The sequence below is a fragment of the Poromitra crassiceps genome, assembly GCF_964638095.1.
Source record: "Poromitra crassiceps genome assembly, chromosome: 17".
Classification (NCBI taxonomy): Eukaryota; Metazoa; Chordata; class Actinopteri; order Beryciformes; family Melamphaidae; genus Poromitra; species Poromitra crassiceps.
Genome location: NC_139635.1, coordinates 22,423,018 through 22,442,392, shown reverse-complemented (window position 1 = coordinate 22,442,392; position 19,375 = coordinate 22,423,018). Strand labels below are relative to the sequence as shown.

At 41.8% G+C, this 19,375-nt stretch overlaps 2 protein-coding genes across 2 annotated transcripts in view; both read right to left on the bottom strand.

The window, feature by feature from the left end:
* Positions 1 to 1,224, bottom strand: part of atg10 (ATG10 autophagy related 10 homolog) — a 25,730-nt gene extending 24,506 nt beyond the window's left edge. Inside the window, exon 1 of the mRNA XM_083653523.1 lies at positions 1,149 to 1,224. The gene's annotated coding sequence lies outside the window, so the exon portion shown is untranslated. The remainder of the gene's footprint in view (positions 1 to 1,148) is intronic.
* An 8,091-nt stretch (positions 1,225 to 9,315) lies between these two features.
* fam110b (family with sequence similarity 110 member B) overlaps positions 9,316 to 19,375 on the bottom strand; it is a gene marked incomplete at its 3' end in the record, with an annotated part of 10,223 nt that continues 163 nt past the window's right edge. Inside the window, exons 2-3 of the mRNA XM_083653344.1 lie at positions 10,770 to 11,188; positions 9,316 to 10,267 (exon numbers count right to left, since the gene is read on the bottom strand). Of these exons, the coding sequence (XP_083509470.1) occupies positions 9,316 to 10,267; positions 10,770 to 11,188 (1,371 nt within the window). The remainder of the gene's footprint in view (positions 10,268 to 10,769; positions 11,189 to 19,375) is intronic.

Sequence of the window (19,375 nt, the reverse complement as noted above, 5' to 3'; positions counted from 1 at the left end):
TTGAGATTCTAGGGGAGATAAACGATAATGACGGCGAGGCTTGCACAGCAGCAGGATGATGTAGGCTATTCAGCAGATTTTCAGTCCTAAATATCAAACATGTTTGATATGAAAGCATTCATATTGACTTAAATATTTTGTTCATATAAAAACGTGTGTAGAGCACAGTGGGTAGAGTACATGTAGGCTATGTTATGAAAAAAAGTATCCATCGCTGCTGTAATTTTAAGGAAAATAAAAATATATATTTCCTATCTATCCCTTGCTGCCACTGGAAAAAAAATAAAAAAATAAAATAAAATAAATTCCCTACCGACCCATCACCGAACTGACAACCAACAGGAACCAAACTTATTATTTTTTTAGCCCTATAACTATAAATATAGCCTAGTTGTAGTGTGAACACAGTCATTCTATTTTTTATAGTTATTGTTATACTTCTCTAGTTATGGGCATTAAAGCAGACCGGCTTATCACTGGGGTACACCCTTCACCTGGACTGATTCTAATCAGACTTTTGATCACATTCCACAAAAGTATTAATAAATATGGTTGTTGTTATTATTGTTATACATATAATAATCTTTATTATGCTATTAGTAATAGTAGCCTAGCACAGTAGTACTAGTACTGATAGTAGTAGTAGAAGTAGTATTTATTTTGCAGGCAAAACTTACTTCCGGTATTATCCTGTCAAGGTACCAAGAATAACAAAGCTACTTCCGCTCACAACTTTGATATTATAAAAACCCTTACTGACTAGATGTTGCAACCAAAGTAAAATGAACATGTCTAATGGGGAACCTGCTGTATCATCTATTGTAATTACATTTCCAAAACCCATCTTTTTCTGAAGTTTTGTATACGCCAAAAATACTTAATTTGTTTTCAAGTGAGATTGTACCGTATTATTCTGAAGGCAAATGCTCACTTCCGGTCTTATCCTGGCCAGTGGCCAACTCATTTTAACTTGTCGCATCTTGGTCACTGTTGTTATCAGGCTTCTACTAGCCGCGACGTATAACTAGGCTTCGAAACTGTTTAGACGCAGAAAAACATAATGATATTACTCTAACCACCTTCACAGTCAAACACAAACTACTTAGCGTTACTGTTAAGAGGACGGCTGGTGTTGAAGGAATACTAACCTGGGCGAATGAGGAGTTTCTCAAAACAGACGCCTTGTGTTTGCTTCCCGCCCCGCTGTCTCTGGAGCATTCAAAGAGCGACTGGCTTTTTTGGAGGAGAGACTAGCGAATGAGCGAAACCCAGAGAGCCGGGCGGGCACGCACTGTTTCTCTTCCGGGTCACGACGAAAACGTCACTGTAATTATTACAATTCAGCTGTAAAACGATATATTCTTAACTACCGTCTCTTCAAAATGCCCGTGTCAAGTAGAATAGTTATTTTGTAATAACTGAGTCGTCCAAATAATGGTATTTCATTTTTGAGGCTGGTCGGGTGTCTGGCCTACGGTTCCTCCTTACAACCACTAGATGGCAGCAAATACAATATAATAAATGTAATACATTACATTACAACACCATACAACATAAATAATACTGTAGCTATACTAAAATACAACAATACAGCATAGTGACTGCTTTATTCTGCTTAAACTGGATTTATTTTCAGAAATAAGCAATGTCTTACAATGAGGATGCAGATGTAAGCACACTTGTTTTGATTATTCAGGTGTGATTTATTATAGCCTATGCACGCTGGGGTCCTGACACTTTTTAGTGTTTACCACAGTGCTCTTAGATTTAGAACCGGTGACATGCTTATAGAACACATCATTATATTCTCTATGAGGGAGTAGGATGGACATCTCTTAGCACTTGAAGAGAACAACACACTCTTGTCTATTTACTAGGCATGCACAGATCCACATTTTTACATTTCCGATCCGATTCCGATACCTGAATTTGGATATCTGCCGATAACGATATTAGGGATACTATTATACATGGGCAAATTACAGCCCAGCTGGAATTGCAAAAAAAAAACAAAAAAATACAATTCCGATTCCGATCCGTTAATTATGTCAGTATCGGCACCCATCCCTACTATTTACAAAGTCTTGTGTGGCAAGCTGCGTCTGTATTTCTCTACCACAGGGTATCATTCATCTACACAGGGTATCATTCTACCACAGGGTATCATTCATCTACACAGGGTATCATTCTACCACAGGGTATCATTCATCTACACAGGGTATCATTCTACCACAGGGTATCATTCATCTACACAGGGTATCATTCTACCACAGGGTATCATTCATCTACACAGGGTATCATTCTACCACAGGGTATCATTCATCTACACAGGGTATCATTCTACCACAGGGTATCATTCATCTACACAGGGTATCATTCTACCACAGGGTATCATTCATCTACACAGGGTATCATTCTACCACAGGGTATCATTCATCTACACAGGGTATCATTCTACCACAGGGTATCATTCATCTACACAGGGTATCATTCTACCACAGGGTATCATTCATCTACACAGGGTATCATTCTACCACAGGGTATCATTCATCTACACAGGGTATCATTCTACCACAGGGTATCATTCATCTACACAGGGTATCATTCTACCACAGGGTATCATTCATCTACACAGGGTATCATTCTACCACAGGGTATCATTCATCTACACAGGGTATCATTCTACCACAGGGTATCATTCATCTACACAGGGTATCATTCTACCACAGGGTATCATTCATCTACACAGGGTATCATTCTACCACAGGGTATCATTCATCTACACAGGGTATCATTCTACCACAGGGTATCATTCATCTACACAGGGTATCATTCTACCACAGGGTATCATTCATCTACACAGGGTATCATTCTACCACAGGGTATCATTCATCTACACAGGGTATCATTCTACCACAGGGTATCATTCATCTACACAGGGTATCATTCTACCACAGGGTATCATTCATCTACACAGGGTATCATTCTACCACAGGGTATCATTCATCTACACAGGGTATCATTCTACCACAGGGTATCATTCATCTACACAGGGTATCATTCTACCACAGGGTATCATTCATCTACACAGGGTATCATTCTACCACAGGGTATCATTCATCTACACAGGGTATCATTCGCAGGCTTACATCAGATTGGACACTAGGCCGCTTTCTTCTTCTACACTCCTAATAGCCTACATGGAATAGGCTTAAAGGAACACTCTGCCAATTTTCAACCAGCGTTGTATCATTAGAACATCAGTAGTATATCAGAAAACTGTAAACTGTTTTGAAGTCTGTCATTTAATTTGACAGTTATTGAGTGTTAAAGTGTGGACCAGTGACATCACTGGTCCACACTAACTCAAATGAATAACTCATTAACTCAAATCAACTCTCAATAACTGTCAAACTAGATGAATGATGAATAGTTTGACAGTTTTGAGAGTTGATTTGAGTTAATGAGTTATTAATTTGAGTTAGTGTGGACCAGTGATGTCACTGGTCCTCTAACACTCAATACCTGTCAAATTAAATGACAGACTTCAAAACCGTTTACAGTTTTCTGATATACTACTGATGTTCTAATGATACAAAGCTGGTTGAAAATGGGCAGAGTGTTCCAGGACTTCCTCACATTGGACTGACTGGTCTCCATTTAGATGTTGAGGAGGCTGCATATAGGGATTGCTCTTGTTTCTCTCTTTTTGTGAGTCTTGTTTGTTTTGTGTGCTTCTTGTTGTGTATACAGGTATCATTTAAAACTAGATCTCAGTCTCAATGCCACTTACCTGTTTAAATAAAGGAATTGAACACAGCCACAGCCACACACACACACACACACACACACACACACACACACACACACACACACACACACACACACACACACAGAGAATATACACTTCCTTGCTCTGCTGTTTTTCTACATAAAAGGGGAGGAGGGGGGGAGAGATTGCATAGCACAGATTAACACTTAAAACACACACAAAAGTTCAGACTTCAGTGGCAAAGGATGGCAAAACAAGCCATTTATTGAAATAATGCAAAAGAAACTAAACATGAACACGTCTTTTTTTTCCCCAATCAAGCAAAAATGTAACAGTTTCCACGTCGAAAAACAGTCAACACGAAAAGTCTCAAGAGATCAGACAGTTCTGTACCGAGGTTTTCTTCTTTTCTTTTTGTCCTGTTCATAATCTTTTGTAACACACAAAACCTCCGGACGAAGAGAGAAAAAAAAACAGAAATCCAACACATTGCTTATTTTCTTTTTAAATCATATATATACATTTATTTTTCTTACAGCATTTACACATAGTAAAGAAAACAAAAAACAAGTACCACAGAAGAACTCTATCTGTCAATCCAAAGAGAGAGAGAGAAAAGAAGAGAAAGAAAAAAGGCATCATGTAGACAAAACAGAACCAAAGCATGGTGATGCAGCCAGAACAATACGACATTGTCATAGTAATGCGGACAGAGAGAAGCAGTGGGTTTTTTTCCTGGGGACCATGAGGGGGAGTTTAGTGGGCAGACGACGCCTGGGAATAGACAGATCAGCTTATTGGACTGTCACATGCTTCCACAGCCAGGGATTTCGGGGGGAAAAAGTTGGGTGCTCGTCACTTCCTTCCAGCTATAGAGACACTGCATGAAATAGGCCACGCCCATCACGGGGGAAAAGCTCCGTTCATTTCCACACATCAGCGTCATTTTCCTTGAATTAAACATAGCTAAAAGCTGTTGTGTGGTGGGGCTGCGCAGACAACAAGTGTAAAAAAATCACCAGTTAAAAGTTTTTTTGTACTCCTGAGCAAAACAAGGAAGCCATTGAGAATTGGCGAGAAGAAAAATGTGGATCTAGCTGTCAAGGAAGTGAGTTGGAGTGTTCATCTTCCGTATATACAATCTTTTTGTGCAACACGCAACCATGCACGGGACATAGGAGAACGCCAGGATTGGAGGGGGGGTTTCTGTTTTCCCCCGTCTTGGGCGTGGTTTCTGAATGATGACGCGTTACGCAGTGTCTCTACAGGACTCGGTATCGTTTAAGAAAGAGTACGATACCAGTACCCATCGCAGTACTCTTAAAGTGATACCCACAGTAGAGTACTTCATTTGATTCCATTCATTCGAATCGCCAACTCCGTCACGTCACATACACCGCCCTTGACTTCACCACCACAGACTGGATGGGTTGTAGCTGCTGCAGCCGAGGGCCAATCACACGTTGTACGTTGAAACCGAAGAACGTTTGGCTGCGAGCAAAACCATACAAATTGTTGTTGTTGTCTTTGTACAAAAAGGATCCAAATTAATGCAGGTATCGTTTGACTGGAGACGTTTCAATACTAGGTACTGCGTTACTTCGGTCGATACCTTAAAGGGTATTGAGTACCAATTCCCAGCCCTACAGTACATCCACCTCAATGCTCTCAAAACTCTAATTCTACTGCAGCTATTTCCTACATTTCCCAGAATGCCTTCTGACAACCTCCAGACAGGGGCGGACTGGGATCATAATTCAGGCCGGGCATTAGATACCAAGCAGGCCAGGCCAGGCCAGGCCGATACGAGCCAACGCGCGTATCGGCCCGTTTGAAGCCAGATTTGGGCCGTTTGAAGCCCAAATTGAGCTTCAAACGGCCCAAATTTAATAAGTATTACTTCAGACTAACTAATAAAGTAATACAACCACTAGTAAAGCAGTAGGCGGTGCCTGGCCTGCTGTTCAGTGAGTGGCCTGACTGCGGGCACACACAAAAAAAAAAAAAAAAAAATTGCAGGCCAGGCCACCGGGAATTTGCCCGACGTGGCCGATTATGCAGTCCGCGCCTGCCTCCAGAGAAGGGGAGTGATTCACTCATGGAAGTGCCTCAACCATGTTAGTTAGCTAGCCAACCTGTCTGTCTGTGATCAACGGGGTCTGCGATTGTGGTTCTACCTGTTCAGTCAAAATGCAACATGACTCACGGCTGCATTGCATTCTGGTCTATTGAGTCTCTCCCTGTATGATTGTTGAACGTCTCGGAGGCAAAATGGCGGCTCTGGAGAGAAGCGCTCGCTCTGTGAATCTGAGGGACTGAGACCAGAACCTGACGTTTACCGCGGCATGCTCTATATGGAACTTTGTAATGCACATTTCATCAGGTTAAACACTTTTTATGACCTTTTTTTAAAGCCAGTTCCAATGACATTTAAGACCAATTTGATCACTGGAACTGCTGTAACTACTGTTTATGATCCTATCAGATCATTCTGTAGGTCTGCGATACTGCTGTAACTATACTGTTTATGATGCTATCAGATCATTCTGTAGGTCTGCGACACTGCACGCATTTCCCACCGGGAAGAAACCACTAAAACGGAATTCAAGACTCTTTCACTGATTTAGTGTCCCGTTACTCAGAGCGTTGTCGGTATTGTTTCAATGGGGGAGTTTTAGCTGGAGTTCAGCTAATATGACTGAAGACATTTCAAGCCTTTTTGCAGGAGTTGCAGACATCTTGACTGCAGGAGTGAAAGTGAAGCGATCCCAGCAGAATGGAGAGAGCGGTCCTTCAAAACAACATTCCTGGATGGTCGGAGCTGCATCGATTCTCATGTGAACCCACTGGACTTGACGTACAGCAATGAGGCCTCCACTAGGTGGTGCTCTTTTATAGTTTCTGCTGTTTAAGTAGGTCAAAAGTTTTAACATCTGTGCAGTCAGTGGCAGTGGCTCTAGTTCAGGGATACTCAACTTGCTTTGCTCGGGGGCCACTTTCGTGAAATGATAGAAGGCCAGGGGCCAGTTAATAAACAATCAATATACAGTTTTCTGTAGCGGATTGTAGGTGTCAGATGGAGTTTAGTCTGACAATGTTGTGCACACCGGATAGTTACTTAGGTTAAGTACATGCATAAGTGCCTGGGTAGCGAGCAGACGGCAGTATTTGACAATTTAGCAGCTAAATCATAGATTATCGAAAGATATAACATATTCCAGACTGAAATGCTATAACAGAAGTGGAGTATTGGCCAGAATTACATGAACATTTGGACACTTATTCAGCGGGGATCTTGCATGTTGCGTTCAGGTGCACTGTAAAAAAATAAAAATAGCAATTCCATCGCGGGCCACCAGTTGAGTATCACTGCTCTAGTTGATCTGTTTCAACCAATGTTCATTAGCTGTTTAACATGAGCAAATGCTAACTTTTCTTCCCCACTAAAGGTATGCTAAACTATTTTAGTTTATATCATTTAAGGAGCTAAAGTTGATGCTAGGTTTGCTAATATGCCAATTCTGATGAGAAGATCAAGAGAAGCACTTTTTGATAATGCTGTCACTAGCATTAGCTTTCAGTTGAGTTTAGAACGTTTGCTAAGCACTCGTGCAACAGACACAGAAAGAGAGAGCACTGCGGGTATCGATACTATTGCAAATGAGTGTTGTTTTTCAAAAGGTGTATCAGCCAAATTACCACGCCTAATAAGGACCGTTCTATCCATTCAAGTTCAAGGATATTGGGGGGGGGGGGGGGGGGGGGGCTTGAGATAAGTCACCACCATGTACAGACCCTCAGAGAGACATGTAGGCTGGCATGATGTGACGGAGAGCGAGAGTTCTCTTCCTACCAATTGCTTTGAGGAATCTGAGAGAGAGAGAGAGAGGGGGGCAGGGAGGGAGAGAGAGACAGAGAGAGAGAGAGACAGAGAGAGAGAGGGGGGCAGGGAGGGAGAGAGAGAGAAAGAGAGAGAGAGGGGGGCAGGGAGGGAGAGAGAAAGGCTGAAAGATCTACTGTAGAGAGAAAGCTGAGGTGCTTTAAAAAAAAACTAAGAGCTGAGGGCATTGACAAGGCGGCCATCTTGAAAACAGTCTACAATGTTCTGTGTGTGTGTGTGTGCGTGTGCGCGTGTGCGTGTGCGCGTGTGCACGCACGCATTTCTGTAAATGCATAGGGACAATACAGTATATCTCCAATACTATACATTGGTTCCAATGTAGATTTGAGCGTCTCAGACCAAAATAGTGTTTCAAAGAACTCCATTCGTATTTATTTATTTATTTCATATTTATTTAATATATCAGCAAACTGATAGTAGTTAACCCTACTGTATACGACTGTCTGAGACTATAGTTTATGTTTATGTATGTGTATATCTGTAGTATCAGTCTAAACCGCTCCATGTCAATGTCCTCTGTCTCTTGTGTCACTCACAATCATCACACACTCCAGTGCTTTGATACAGCAATTGCAAAATTTAGCTTAACAAGAGCTTAAGTTTAGCGAGAGCTTAAGTTTAGCGAGAGCTAGCTTAATAACGCCTTCTGTATTCCTTCATGACCGAGTTCGTCAACATGTCGCACTTTTAGTACAATAATCATTGTCTTCATTGCCAACTTCATTCGTAACCTAACTGGTCCCTCAGTTAGTTCTGAATTGGTCTTCCGCTTCGTTTGCAGTCTCCTATAACAAACATCACAAAAACCTCCCTACATTCATTTAGCGGACTTCATTAAGGTCACTCAGTGCACCAGCATCACTGATTTTCCAAAGTGATTTATATATATTTTTTTTTTTGACAGATAGAGTTCAGCGTTTGTTTTGTAAAGACGTTGGGACCTATTTAAAGTGAGACATCAACATTGTGAAATAACCCCCTCTTGGTTGAAGTGGTCACTTTTATGGATACTTGGACAGTCGCAGTGCATCTCGCTCTTATTCCAGTCGTTCAAACACATTGATAGACTGTCTTTCTCTGCAAGTGTCCACAGAGAAACAGTTACAATAACCTAGTTTTTGTACTAATCCCCTCTGCTTGTCTGTCTGTCCAGACTGTCCCCTCTGCTTGTGTGTCTGTCCAGACTGTCCCCTCTGCTTGTCTGTCTGTCCAGACTGTCCCCTCTGCTTGTCTGTCTGTCCGTCCAGACTGTCCCCTCTGCTTGTCTGTCTGTCCGTCCAGACTGTCCCCTCTGCTTGTCTGTCTGTCCAGACTGAAACATGGTCAACGTTTTGTCCGTCTGACTGTCCAAGTTTGACTCCTGTCTGTTCTTCCTGTTTATTTTTGCATTTGGTTGTGGAAATAGGAGCATTTCAGTGCGTCTCCTCGTCTGCTCATCCATTCCTAAACATGGGGAAATTCTGGTCCATTTGCTCATCCGGTCTGTCTTAGACCTGTGAGACTTTCTCTTAATTCCACCTGCTCACATCCATCTATCTGAATGTCTGTCTTTCACATTTTCCCGTTCGGCTCCCAGATCCATCGCTCTAAACCGGCGAGACTTTCCGTCCGTGTCGCCGTGGTGAATTGTCAGTCCTTCCCCCTAAACATGCGAGACCTTCTGCGTCTCCCTGGCCTGTTTGATGCTGTACAGCCACTTGATGACTCTGGCGTTGCGCTCGACGGCCGAGATGCCGTAGGGCACGCGCTCCCCGGCTTCCTCCTCCTCGTCCTCGCCCTCCTCGCCGTCCGACAGCCCCTCGTTGGAGGAGCGCCGCGACCGGTCGCAGTCCGACGAGATCATCGACGCCGATCGGAAGTTCAGGCTGACAATGTCCGAATTGGCCCGGGCAAAGTTCTCCGGCCCGACCGCCTCGAGCTCCTCGGGGTCGAGGCCGCAGTAGTTGAAGAAACGCTCCACGTCGGCGCCCGCCCGGGCGTACCGGTCCGACAGGTCCGATTTGGATCGATGTAAGGAGGGCCGGCGGGCGACGGAGGAACCGAGTCCGAGCTCCAGGTCGGGGTCGTTCGGCGCGCCGGGCGGGTCTCCGCGGTCGCAGGGCAGCGACTGAGGGGCGGGGCTGTCGCGGGGCGAGGGGGACGGCGCCGGGCGAGGAGGGGGCAGCGAGAGGGAGAGGGCGGGCGGGGGGAGGGAGGCGGGGTTGGGTTTGGGAGGCAGGGGCGGGGCCGAGGAGCTGCTGGAGCGGGCGGCGCGGAGCGGCTTGCCGTTGCACAGCCGCAGCAGGTCGGACGAGGAGTGGGAGGTGAGCAGGGGAGGCAGCGGGGAGTGGGAGCGGCCCAGGCCGCCTCCCTCGCCTCCCCTCTCGTTCAGGACTCGTCTGCTCAGGTTGAGGTTTGCTCCCGGCTGGGGGCTGCGACGCCCCGCCGTGCTGTTGACTGGCAGGACCTTCAGCGAATGGGAGAAGGATCTGAGGGAGTGGGAGGTGCTCGGACTCGGGGCAGAGTCCGGCGGCTGCTCGTTAAGCGCCATCGTGGACCGGTAGGTTAACGGCTGCTCGTTAAGCGTCATGGTGGACCGGTACGTTAACGGCATCCTAGGAGCAGAAACAAGGAGTGGTCAGACCACATCACATCACAACACAACACAACAAAAACAAACAGAGAGAGGAGGAGCAGAGGTTAGACGTCTGTTTAAGTAACATTGGACTAAAGAGAAGGGGTAAGAGGGGAGAAAGGTATTATTATAAAGCCTAGCACTCTAGTCACATTGTCTAGGTTAGCTGGTTAGCCAAGTTGACTATCCAAATTCAAACCAGCCATATTAGTCTATAGTTATCTGAATGATTGATTGATTGAATTTATTTGACAGATTTTAAAGTACACATAGGTTTGAAGGCCTTTAGGCCACAACCACACACACACCACTGTATAACATTGTTGAGGAATTCAACAGACAATGAAGTCAAGAAGAAAGTCACACAATGTGTTGTTTAAATACTCTAAACTCCAAAGTGATTTGAGTCGGTGCTCTGTGTGGCAGATGTGAGGAACAAAAGTCTACAGAACTTGAATCACGATGGCTTGGTGACAAATTACCTTGATGGTGTCCAACTCCTGGCCCCTCCCCCCGATGACCTCATCAGCACAGCACTCTTGGCTCCACCTCCCAGTCCCTCACATCCCGGCCCTGACGAGGACGAGGAGTTTAGGAGATTTTTGAGGATCTCCAGGTTCAAATTCTCCCGCTTGCTGCTTCCGCCGCTTGTCGTCGCGCACGTGTCCGACTTGGCGTTGTTATTGGACGCTTTGAACAATGACCCGCCTCCATTTCCTCCCCCTCCGCCAATCCCGCAGCCCCTCTTGGAGAGGAGGGCGGGGCAAACGGGGGGCTTGGCCAGGACGGGCGGTTTGATTGGCTCCTGTTTTGCATTGATGACCTCCTGACTCTTGACATACTTGGCCTTGTCGGCTTCTAGTCTCTCGACTGCACTGAGGCGCTTTGGATTAGGTTCAACCTGAAATACAGTAAAGATATTCACGGATAAAACACATGAGCAAAATGTATCTTGATCACAATACAGTTAAAAAAATCCTCTTACTAATGTTACTCCGACTGCTCCCCACTAGGCTTGGGCAACATCCAAAATTGAATATCGCGATACTGTCCCACCAAAATGTTGCGATATACAATATTATGCTCATCAAATTTCTAAGCTATACTAGAGTACCGCAGGAAAGAGTCTGCAAGTAGCACTTCCGGTTCGTACGTGTAAAAGTCAATGAGAGTTTTGCATGGGGAGTTTGTGTTCAGCAGGATAATCTTCACAAACGAGGACCACCTTTGTAACTTTTGAAGCGTCAATGCGTCGTGATTTTCAGAAAACGCTTCAAAAGTCATCAAAGTTTTTCATATTACTAGGTAATCTAATGTTTTTTGTTAAAAATGTCTCAGGGAGTAAAACTTAATTTTGTTTCTTGGAACTGCAGAGGCCTTCAACAGCTTAGGAAAGTTAAACAGGTCATGAATAAATTAAGTGATATGGATTCCAAAATAGTGTTCTTACAGGAAACTCATCTTTTAGAGGAGGATAATAAAAAGATTATGAGGAGGTGGCAGGGTAGCGTATACATGGCATCATGTTCATCTCGGGCCAGGGGAGTGATGACACTTATCCATAAGACAGTGCCATTTCAGGTAAAAAACGTAATTAAAGACAGATTGGGAAGATATTTAATAGTCCAGGGTTTTATGCTTTCAGAAAATTTAAATTTAGTAAACTTGTATGGCCCCAATACCGATGAGCCTAGGTTTTTTGAGGATCTGTTCCTTACTCTCTCAACATTGGTAGGACAATATATAATAGCAGGTGACTTTAATTGCACACTGAAGCCAAGTATGGACAGATCAACAGGAATAGATCAATCACATAATAGGAGTAGAGCAGTTATTCATAATTTTATTAAAGAACTAAGGTTGATGGATATATGGAGAGAAATGAAACCACAAGATAAGTCATTTTCTTGTTATTCTAGTGTATTCAAGACATTTTCCAGAATTGACTATTTTTTAATTTCTTCAGAGTTACGATCCAAAATACATAACTGTTTCTATGATGCTATTGTGATTTCAGATCATGCACCTAGTTGTTTAGTATATGTGGATGCAAAATTGACCAAAGACCCTAGTAGATGGCACTTTCAGCATAGATGGTTACAAGATGAACAATTTGTGGAATATATAGGAAAACATATTGATGAGTTTTTTGTAATGAATACTACGCAAACGTCTGCAGGCATAAAATGGGAAGCATTTAAGGCTTTCCTTAGGGGACATATTATTAGCTATACTGGTTCAAAATCAAAAAAGGCACGAGAAGAGAGATTAAAGTTGGAAAATAAGATAAAGGCTTTTCAAGAGAGAGTTTATGAGAACAGAAACCCGCAATTAGAAAAAGAATTACTTATTTTAAGGGCTGAATATGATAAGCTATCTACCTCTAGAGCTGCAGCTAGTCTATTACGATTAAATCAGGCATTTTATGAACAAGGTGATAAATCTGGAAAATTATTAGCGTGGCAGATTAAACAATTAGAAACTAAAACGTCGATTTCAACCATTATATCCAATGGGCATAATATTGTAGATCCAATCGAAATTAATAATGTCTTTAGAGGATATTATGGAGAATTATATGGGGTAGAGAATGAAGTTAATTTACAAAGTCTTAATGCGTTTTTAGATGGACAAGTTATACCAAATATCCCAAATGAATATAAAGAAAACATGGAACTAGAAATTAATGTAGAAGAACTTGGGAGGGCCATTGATAATATGAAGTCTGGCAAAAGTGCAGGCCCTGACGGACTTCCAATTGATTTGTATAAGAAATTTAAGAATAAGCTGCTAGCACCACTCTTGGAAATGTTTCTGGAGGCATTTGAGAATGATAGCTTGCCATCTTCTATGAATGGCGCCCTAATTACTTTATTGCCAAAGCCAGGCAAGCCACCTAATAAATGTGAGAACATGAGGCCCATAAGTTTGTTAAATTCTGATCTCAAGATAATATGCAAAGTTTTAGCTAGACGTTTACAATTAGTACTACCAATTGTTATTAATAAAGATCAAAATGGATTTATAATGGGAAGGCAAGGATTTCACAATGTGAGGAGAGTATTGAATATTATTCATTATAACAGAGGAACACCAGACACAGCACTACTATCATTGGACGCCGAAAAGGCATTTGATAGAGTACATTGGCCCTATCTTTTCAAAATATTAGAGAGATTTGGATGTGGGAATAACTTCAGAAAATGGGTTCAAATAATATATAAAAATTCTACAGCTGAAATCTTAACCAACAGGAATATTTCAAAACCAATAAAGATCAGTAAAGGTTGCCGTCAAGGGTGTCCACTCTCACCTTTATTGTTTACGTTAGCCATTGAACTTTTAGCAATAGCAATACGTTCACATCCACAATTTCGTGGAATTTCGGTAGGGCCGACAGAACATAGAATTGCCTTGTACGCTGATGATGTAATCCTATTCATGTCAAATTTAAAGCAATCAATTCCAACCTTGTCAAAGCTGATAAAAACATTTGGTGAAGTGTCAGGGTATAAGGTAAATAATACCAAGTCTTCTATACTACTTCTAAATGAAAATGAAAGAAGGAACCCATTTCCAGAAGTAATTCAATTCAATGTGGTGGAGCAGTTTAAGTATTTGGGTGTACAAATCTTGCCTGAGTTAGAGCATGTTGTTGAAGCTAATTACGAACCCATATTAGCAGGAATTAAAGAATCAATTGAAAGATGGATGTCATTACCAATATCTTTAATTGGGAGGATCAATGTTTTAAAAATGAATGTATTACCAAAGCTACTTTATCTGTTCCAAAACATTCCATTGCCACCGCCTTCAGACCTGTTTTCAATTATAAAGAAGTTGTTTGTTAAATTTATATGGAACAATAGGAGGGCAAGAATCCGCTTGACTTTATTATATCTTCCGTATGATAGGGGGGGGCTAAAATGTCCAAACATTCTGTGGTATTATTGGGCTGTGCAGCTGAGATCTATTATGTTTTATTTTTCCACAAATGATTCTCCACATTGGGTTGAGATGGAATCTCACGGTCTAAAGTTACCTCTTCCCTCATATATATATTCAGATACAGTAAAAAAATTAAAAAAACGAACTAAAAATCCAATTGTAAAACATATGATAAAGGTATGGTATGAGGTTAAAAAATATCTAAATGAACCACAAATGTTGTCTCAATTTAGTCCGATATGGGGGAATCAAGTTTTTATACCAGGAAGGGCAGATGCAACGTTCAAAATATGGGACTCTAAGGGACTTAAAACTATCAAAGACCTTTATATGCACGATTCAGATGATATGATGTCTTTTGAAGAGCTGGAGAGTAAATTTGATCTTAATAGAAGGCATTTTTACAAATATCTTCAGATTAGAAATTTTGTTAGAACAAATCAAAACAATATATTGACCAAACCTCTACAAACAAATTTAGAAGAAATGATGACAGGCGACAGTCTGAGAAAGGGAATCATATCAGGTTTTTATTGTCTACTTACATCTCGCTCACCTGAGAACTCACGATATAAGCTGAATGCGTGGAAGGAAAACTTAGAACTTGAAATTTCAGAGGAAGATTGGGAAACAGCTTGTGAGGAAGTTCATACTCTATCTATAAATTCACGACTTAAATTGATACAATATAAATGGTTAATGCGGATGTATGTGACCCCAATGGATCTAAATCGATATAACAAAAACATACCTGACACATGTACAAAATGTACAGAGGAAAGAGGAACTCTCTTTCATTGCATGTGGCAATGTAGGAAAATTCAGTTATTTTGGGAAGAAGTAAGAAGCATGATCGAGGAGATTATTTCAAAACCAGTCTCACTGGACCCTAAACATTTTCTGCTAGGTTTATACCCAGAGAATCACAGATATAGTAAAAGTGAAATGAAATTTATAGATCTCGGTTTGCTCAATGCTAAAAAATGTATTGCACTGTTGTGGAAAATGGTTCACAGACCAAGCTCAACCCAATGGATTAGACAGATGCTGTTAAATCTTCCACTTGAAAAGATTACTTACATATTGAAGGCTAAACAACATATATTTGAAGATATTTGGACGCCATTCATAAGTTATGTTGGTAATTTAAATTTAGCAGAAGATGAAGCATAATAAGGTTTTGTGATGGCAGTGCAGTTCCAGAAGCTTGAATGTATTTTTGATACATTGTTTTTATTTATTTTCTTTACTTGTATGATGCTAAACTAAAAAAAAAAAAAAAAAAAAAGTGGTTTAAGATTACCCATGTACAAATTGGAGGAGCAGAGGTGTGGGTGTTGGTGTTGTTGTTGTGTTGTAGGTGTTGTTCTGTCTATGTATTGTAAAGATAACAAACTGTAAATAAAAACATTTTGGAAAAAAAAAAAAAAGTCATCAAAGTGGGAGCGGGGTGGTTTAAAGAAGAAAAAGGTTAAAGTCCCTGGAAACCAGAAATATTTTATTATTATTTAGCATTTTGAGTTCATCACATCACAGGAATCTATGTTAATAAGCCACCAGCCAAATTTGAACGATGATGAACGTCGCAAAGTATATAAATTTAGGTTTGACAGTCATGGCAAAAGTAATGAGAATCAATTATATTTTAGAGTGTATTTTCTCCCGTGGACTGTGTGGGCGTGTCCCGTCTGCAGCAGGGAAATGCCCCTCTCTCAGACTGACAGTCATCTGTCTATCTGTCTGCACGCGCGCACACACACACACACACACACACAGCAGCGCTGTGCACTCGCAGGCAGAGCAGAGAGCTCTCCCTCTCAAGGTTCCTACACACCGCCGAGATAGACAGATAGACAGATAGACAGATAGATAGATAGACAGATAGACAGATAGACAGATAGATAGATAGATAGATAGATAGACAGATAGACAGATAGACAGATAGACAGATAGATAGATAGACAGATAGACAGATAGATAGATAGATAGATAGACAGATAGACAGATAGACAGATAGACAGATAGACAGATAGATAGACAGATAGACAGATAGACAGATAGACAGATAGACAGATAGATAGATAGACAGATAGACAGATAGACAGATAGATAGATAGACAGATAGACAGATATCAATCAAACTTTATTGCAGCCAAAGGCCAAAAGGTACAAAACAGGACATGTATATAAATAACAACATTTTAAAGCTAAAAACAGGTCCATCATTAGGTCGTCATCATATAAGTTTGCCAACAAACAATATTTGTGGAAACCTAACTTGTGCATACACAGGGACTGACCATGGGGCACCACCCCACCAATAAAAAGTTAGTAAAACTTACATTGTGCATACTTAAGGACTGACCGTAGGGTACAACCCCACACGGCCAAGAGTCATAAGAGGCACTTGTACCAGTGTGACCATATATGAGAGTGGTAACGAACAGAGCTGTAGCTTGGATTAACCAACACCATAATTACCTCATTAAGTGACCCATCAAGTCTACATTTAAAACTGTGCATGAGGTTTCTCAGTAGAGCCTGGAAGGTTGTCAATCCATTAGTACAGAACAGCTGACTTGCACTACCCCCCCTAGGCTCCTTCAGGAGAATCCTGAGGGCGTCGTTATAAGCTACCTTAAGTTTACGTAAACTCTCACTTTTGTAGTTCACCCATAAGGGGGCAGTGTAGAGAGGGGTGCAGTAGGCTCTGAACAGGTTCACCTTCACCTCCATTGAACAGAAATTAAATTTCCTGACTAACATGTTAGCTTGCGCATATAGCATACGACGCTGTCTAAGCATATCAGAGTCATCCTGCATCTTGTCATCAATGATGTGTCCCAGATATTTGCAGTTGCTGGCCACAGAGATTATCTGTCCTGACAAATAAAATACGGGGAAATTAAGTTTCTGATCCCCTTTCGACCGGCAGATCAGAACCACACTCTTTTTGGCATTATATTTCACATCAAACATAATACCATATTCAGAACAGATGTTAAGTAGCTGTTGAAACCCCGCACTACTGGGGGAGATAATGGCAAGATCATCAGCATACATAAAATGATTAATCAATGTGCTACCTATCACACAGCCAGTCCTACAAGTAGTCAACTGCTTGGATAAGGCATCCATATAAAGATTAAAAAGGGCTGGGGATAAAATCCCCCCCTGACGGACCCCATTGCCAACACTAAATGGGGCAGACACCGAGTTCCCCCAACTTACCCGCATACTCTGGTTGGCATACCAGTATACAAGGATGCGGATGAAAGAACCCGGCACACCTCTCTGCATTAGTTTGGTAAAAAGCTTATAGACAGATAGATAGACAGATAGACAGATAGACAGATAGACAGATAGATAGATAGATAGACAGATAGACAGACAGATAGACAGACAGATAGACAGATAGATAGATAGACAGATAGACAGATAGATAGATAGATAGACAGATAGACAGATAGATAGACAGACAGATAGATAGATAGATAGATAGATAGATAGATAGATAGATAGATAGATAGATAGATAGATAGATAGATGTTGGTTCTTAAAAGAGCCTTTGTGTTGACGCAATGCGTAGTTACTGTAGCTAGCTGCAAAAAGGTGTGGGACCACTAGAACTCTGAAGAGAGATGGAGGCAGAATGTGCGGGACTGCGGGTTGCGCGCGTGTACAAAGGTTATATAGAGCTTATGACATCATAAGATTTTGCATTTGGGCACCTCGCGCACTGCTCTCTTCAATGAGGAAGTATCTTGTAGAATCTTGAAGAAAAGTGTCGATTTTAAGGCTTTGGGTTGAAAGTAATGTATGATCATTTCGGAGGCACACAATTACTAACATAAGACCCTAAATAGCATAGTTAGAACGTTTTTGTGGATTTTGGTTTCCAGGGACTTTAAGATACTGTATGATTTAGGAGGGCCATTACTTTCCAGATAATTCATTGTAAATGAACGAAAGAATTGCTTGTTTGGTCGGGGTACAGCAGCACTTCAATGTGATTATATTGTGTTTTTCTCTTTGATTTGAGCTCTTGTGCAATTTGGGTGATGTATAGAGACCGATGTGAGCTTTGTATCTTATGTGTTTGTCATCACATCTCTGAAGTGTTGTACTATGTTTGAACACCTACTGGTGTATATTGAGTTATGTATGTTATATTACCCCAAACAATTTTGTGTTGTTTGATCTGCAGTGTGTCCTCATGTAAACAAAAAGAAAAAACAATAAAAACTTGGTCACAAAAAAAAAAAAGTCATCAAAGTGCTCCTCATTTGTGAAGATTATCTTGCTGAACACAAACTTTGCTGTTTCATAAACTTTTGACCTTATTTAATGCATCTAAACAAAATCGCTATAAACAAAAATCTGTCAGGAAGTAACACGGGTGCAACCAAAACATTAACAAGGCCCCACGGGCACTTGAACACTTAAGGGGCGTTCACACCGAGATATTTATTTTTCGCTCTGTCGCTCAAGTCAACCCTTTGGAATCGCTCTGTCGCTCTGTTTAAATCGCTCATCATGGGGGATATAACGTTACGCAATGTCATGCTGTTTGTCCACTACGAGCCACCGTCGCTGTCAGCCTGTCAATGTGGTTTGTTGCCACACAATAAACCAGCGGTTTGTTCCAAGCCAGTGTGATCCTTGACTCGCTCTCACACGGCAGCCAATCAGCATTGAACAGCGAGCGACTGATGCCAGCGTATTTTCGCTCGAGTTGGGATATTTCATCTTGAGCGACGAGCGTATTTTCTCCCTGTCGCTCTGTCTCTGCCGCTCGGACGCCCAGCGATTATTCTCCCAGGCGAATATACGCTCAATCGCTCGTTTGCATTGACTTTGTATGTAAACTCGACGCCAGCAACAAACTTTAATAGGTCGGTGTGAACGCAGCTTCAGATGGATTGGAAGTTGGAAACCCTCATTAATGTTTGCTTGCGCCTGTGTTACCTCCTGCCTTTTAGACACAAAATGGCTGCTGGTGAAAAAGGTCAATAAGCGGGATAATGTACAGCGAGCCAGTCATTATTACCCGTTACATCATATCCAATATGGAAAATGGAAAATCAGCCCAAGCCGACGCCCAGCGACACAGCAATTGTACCTGTCTCCTGAAGTAGTC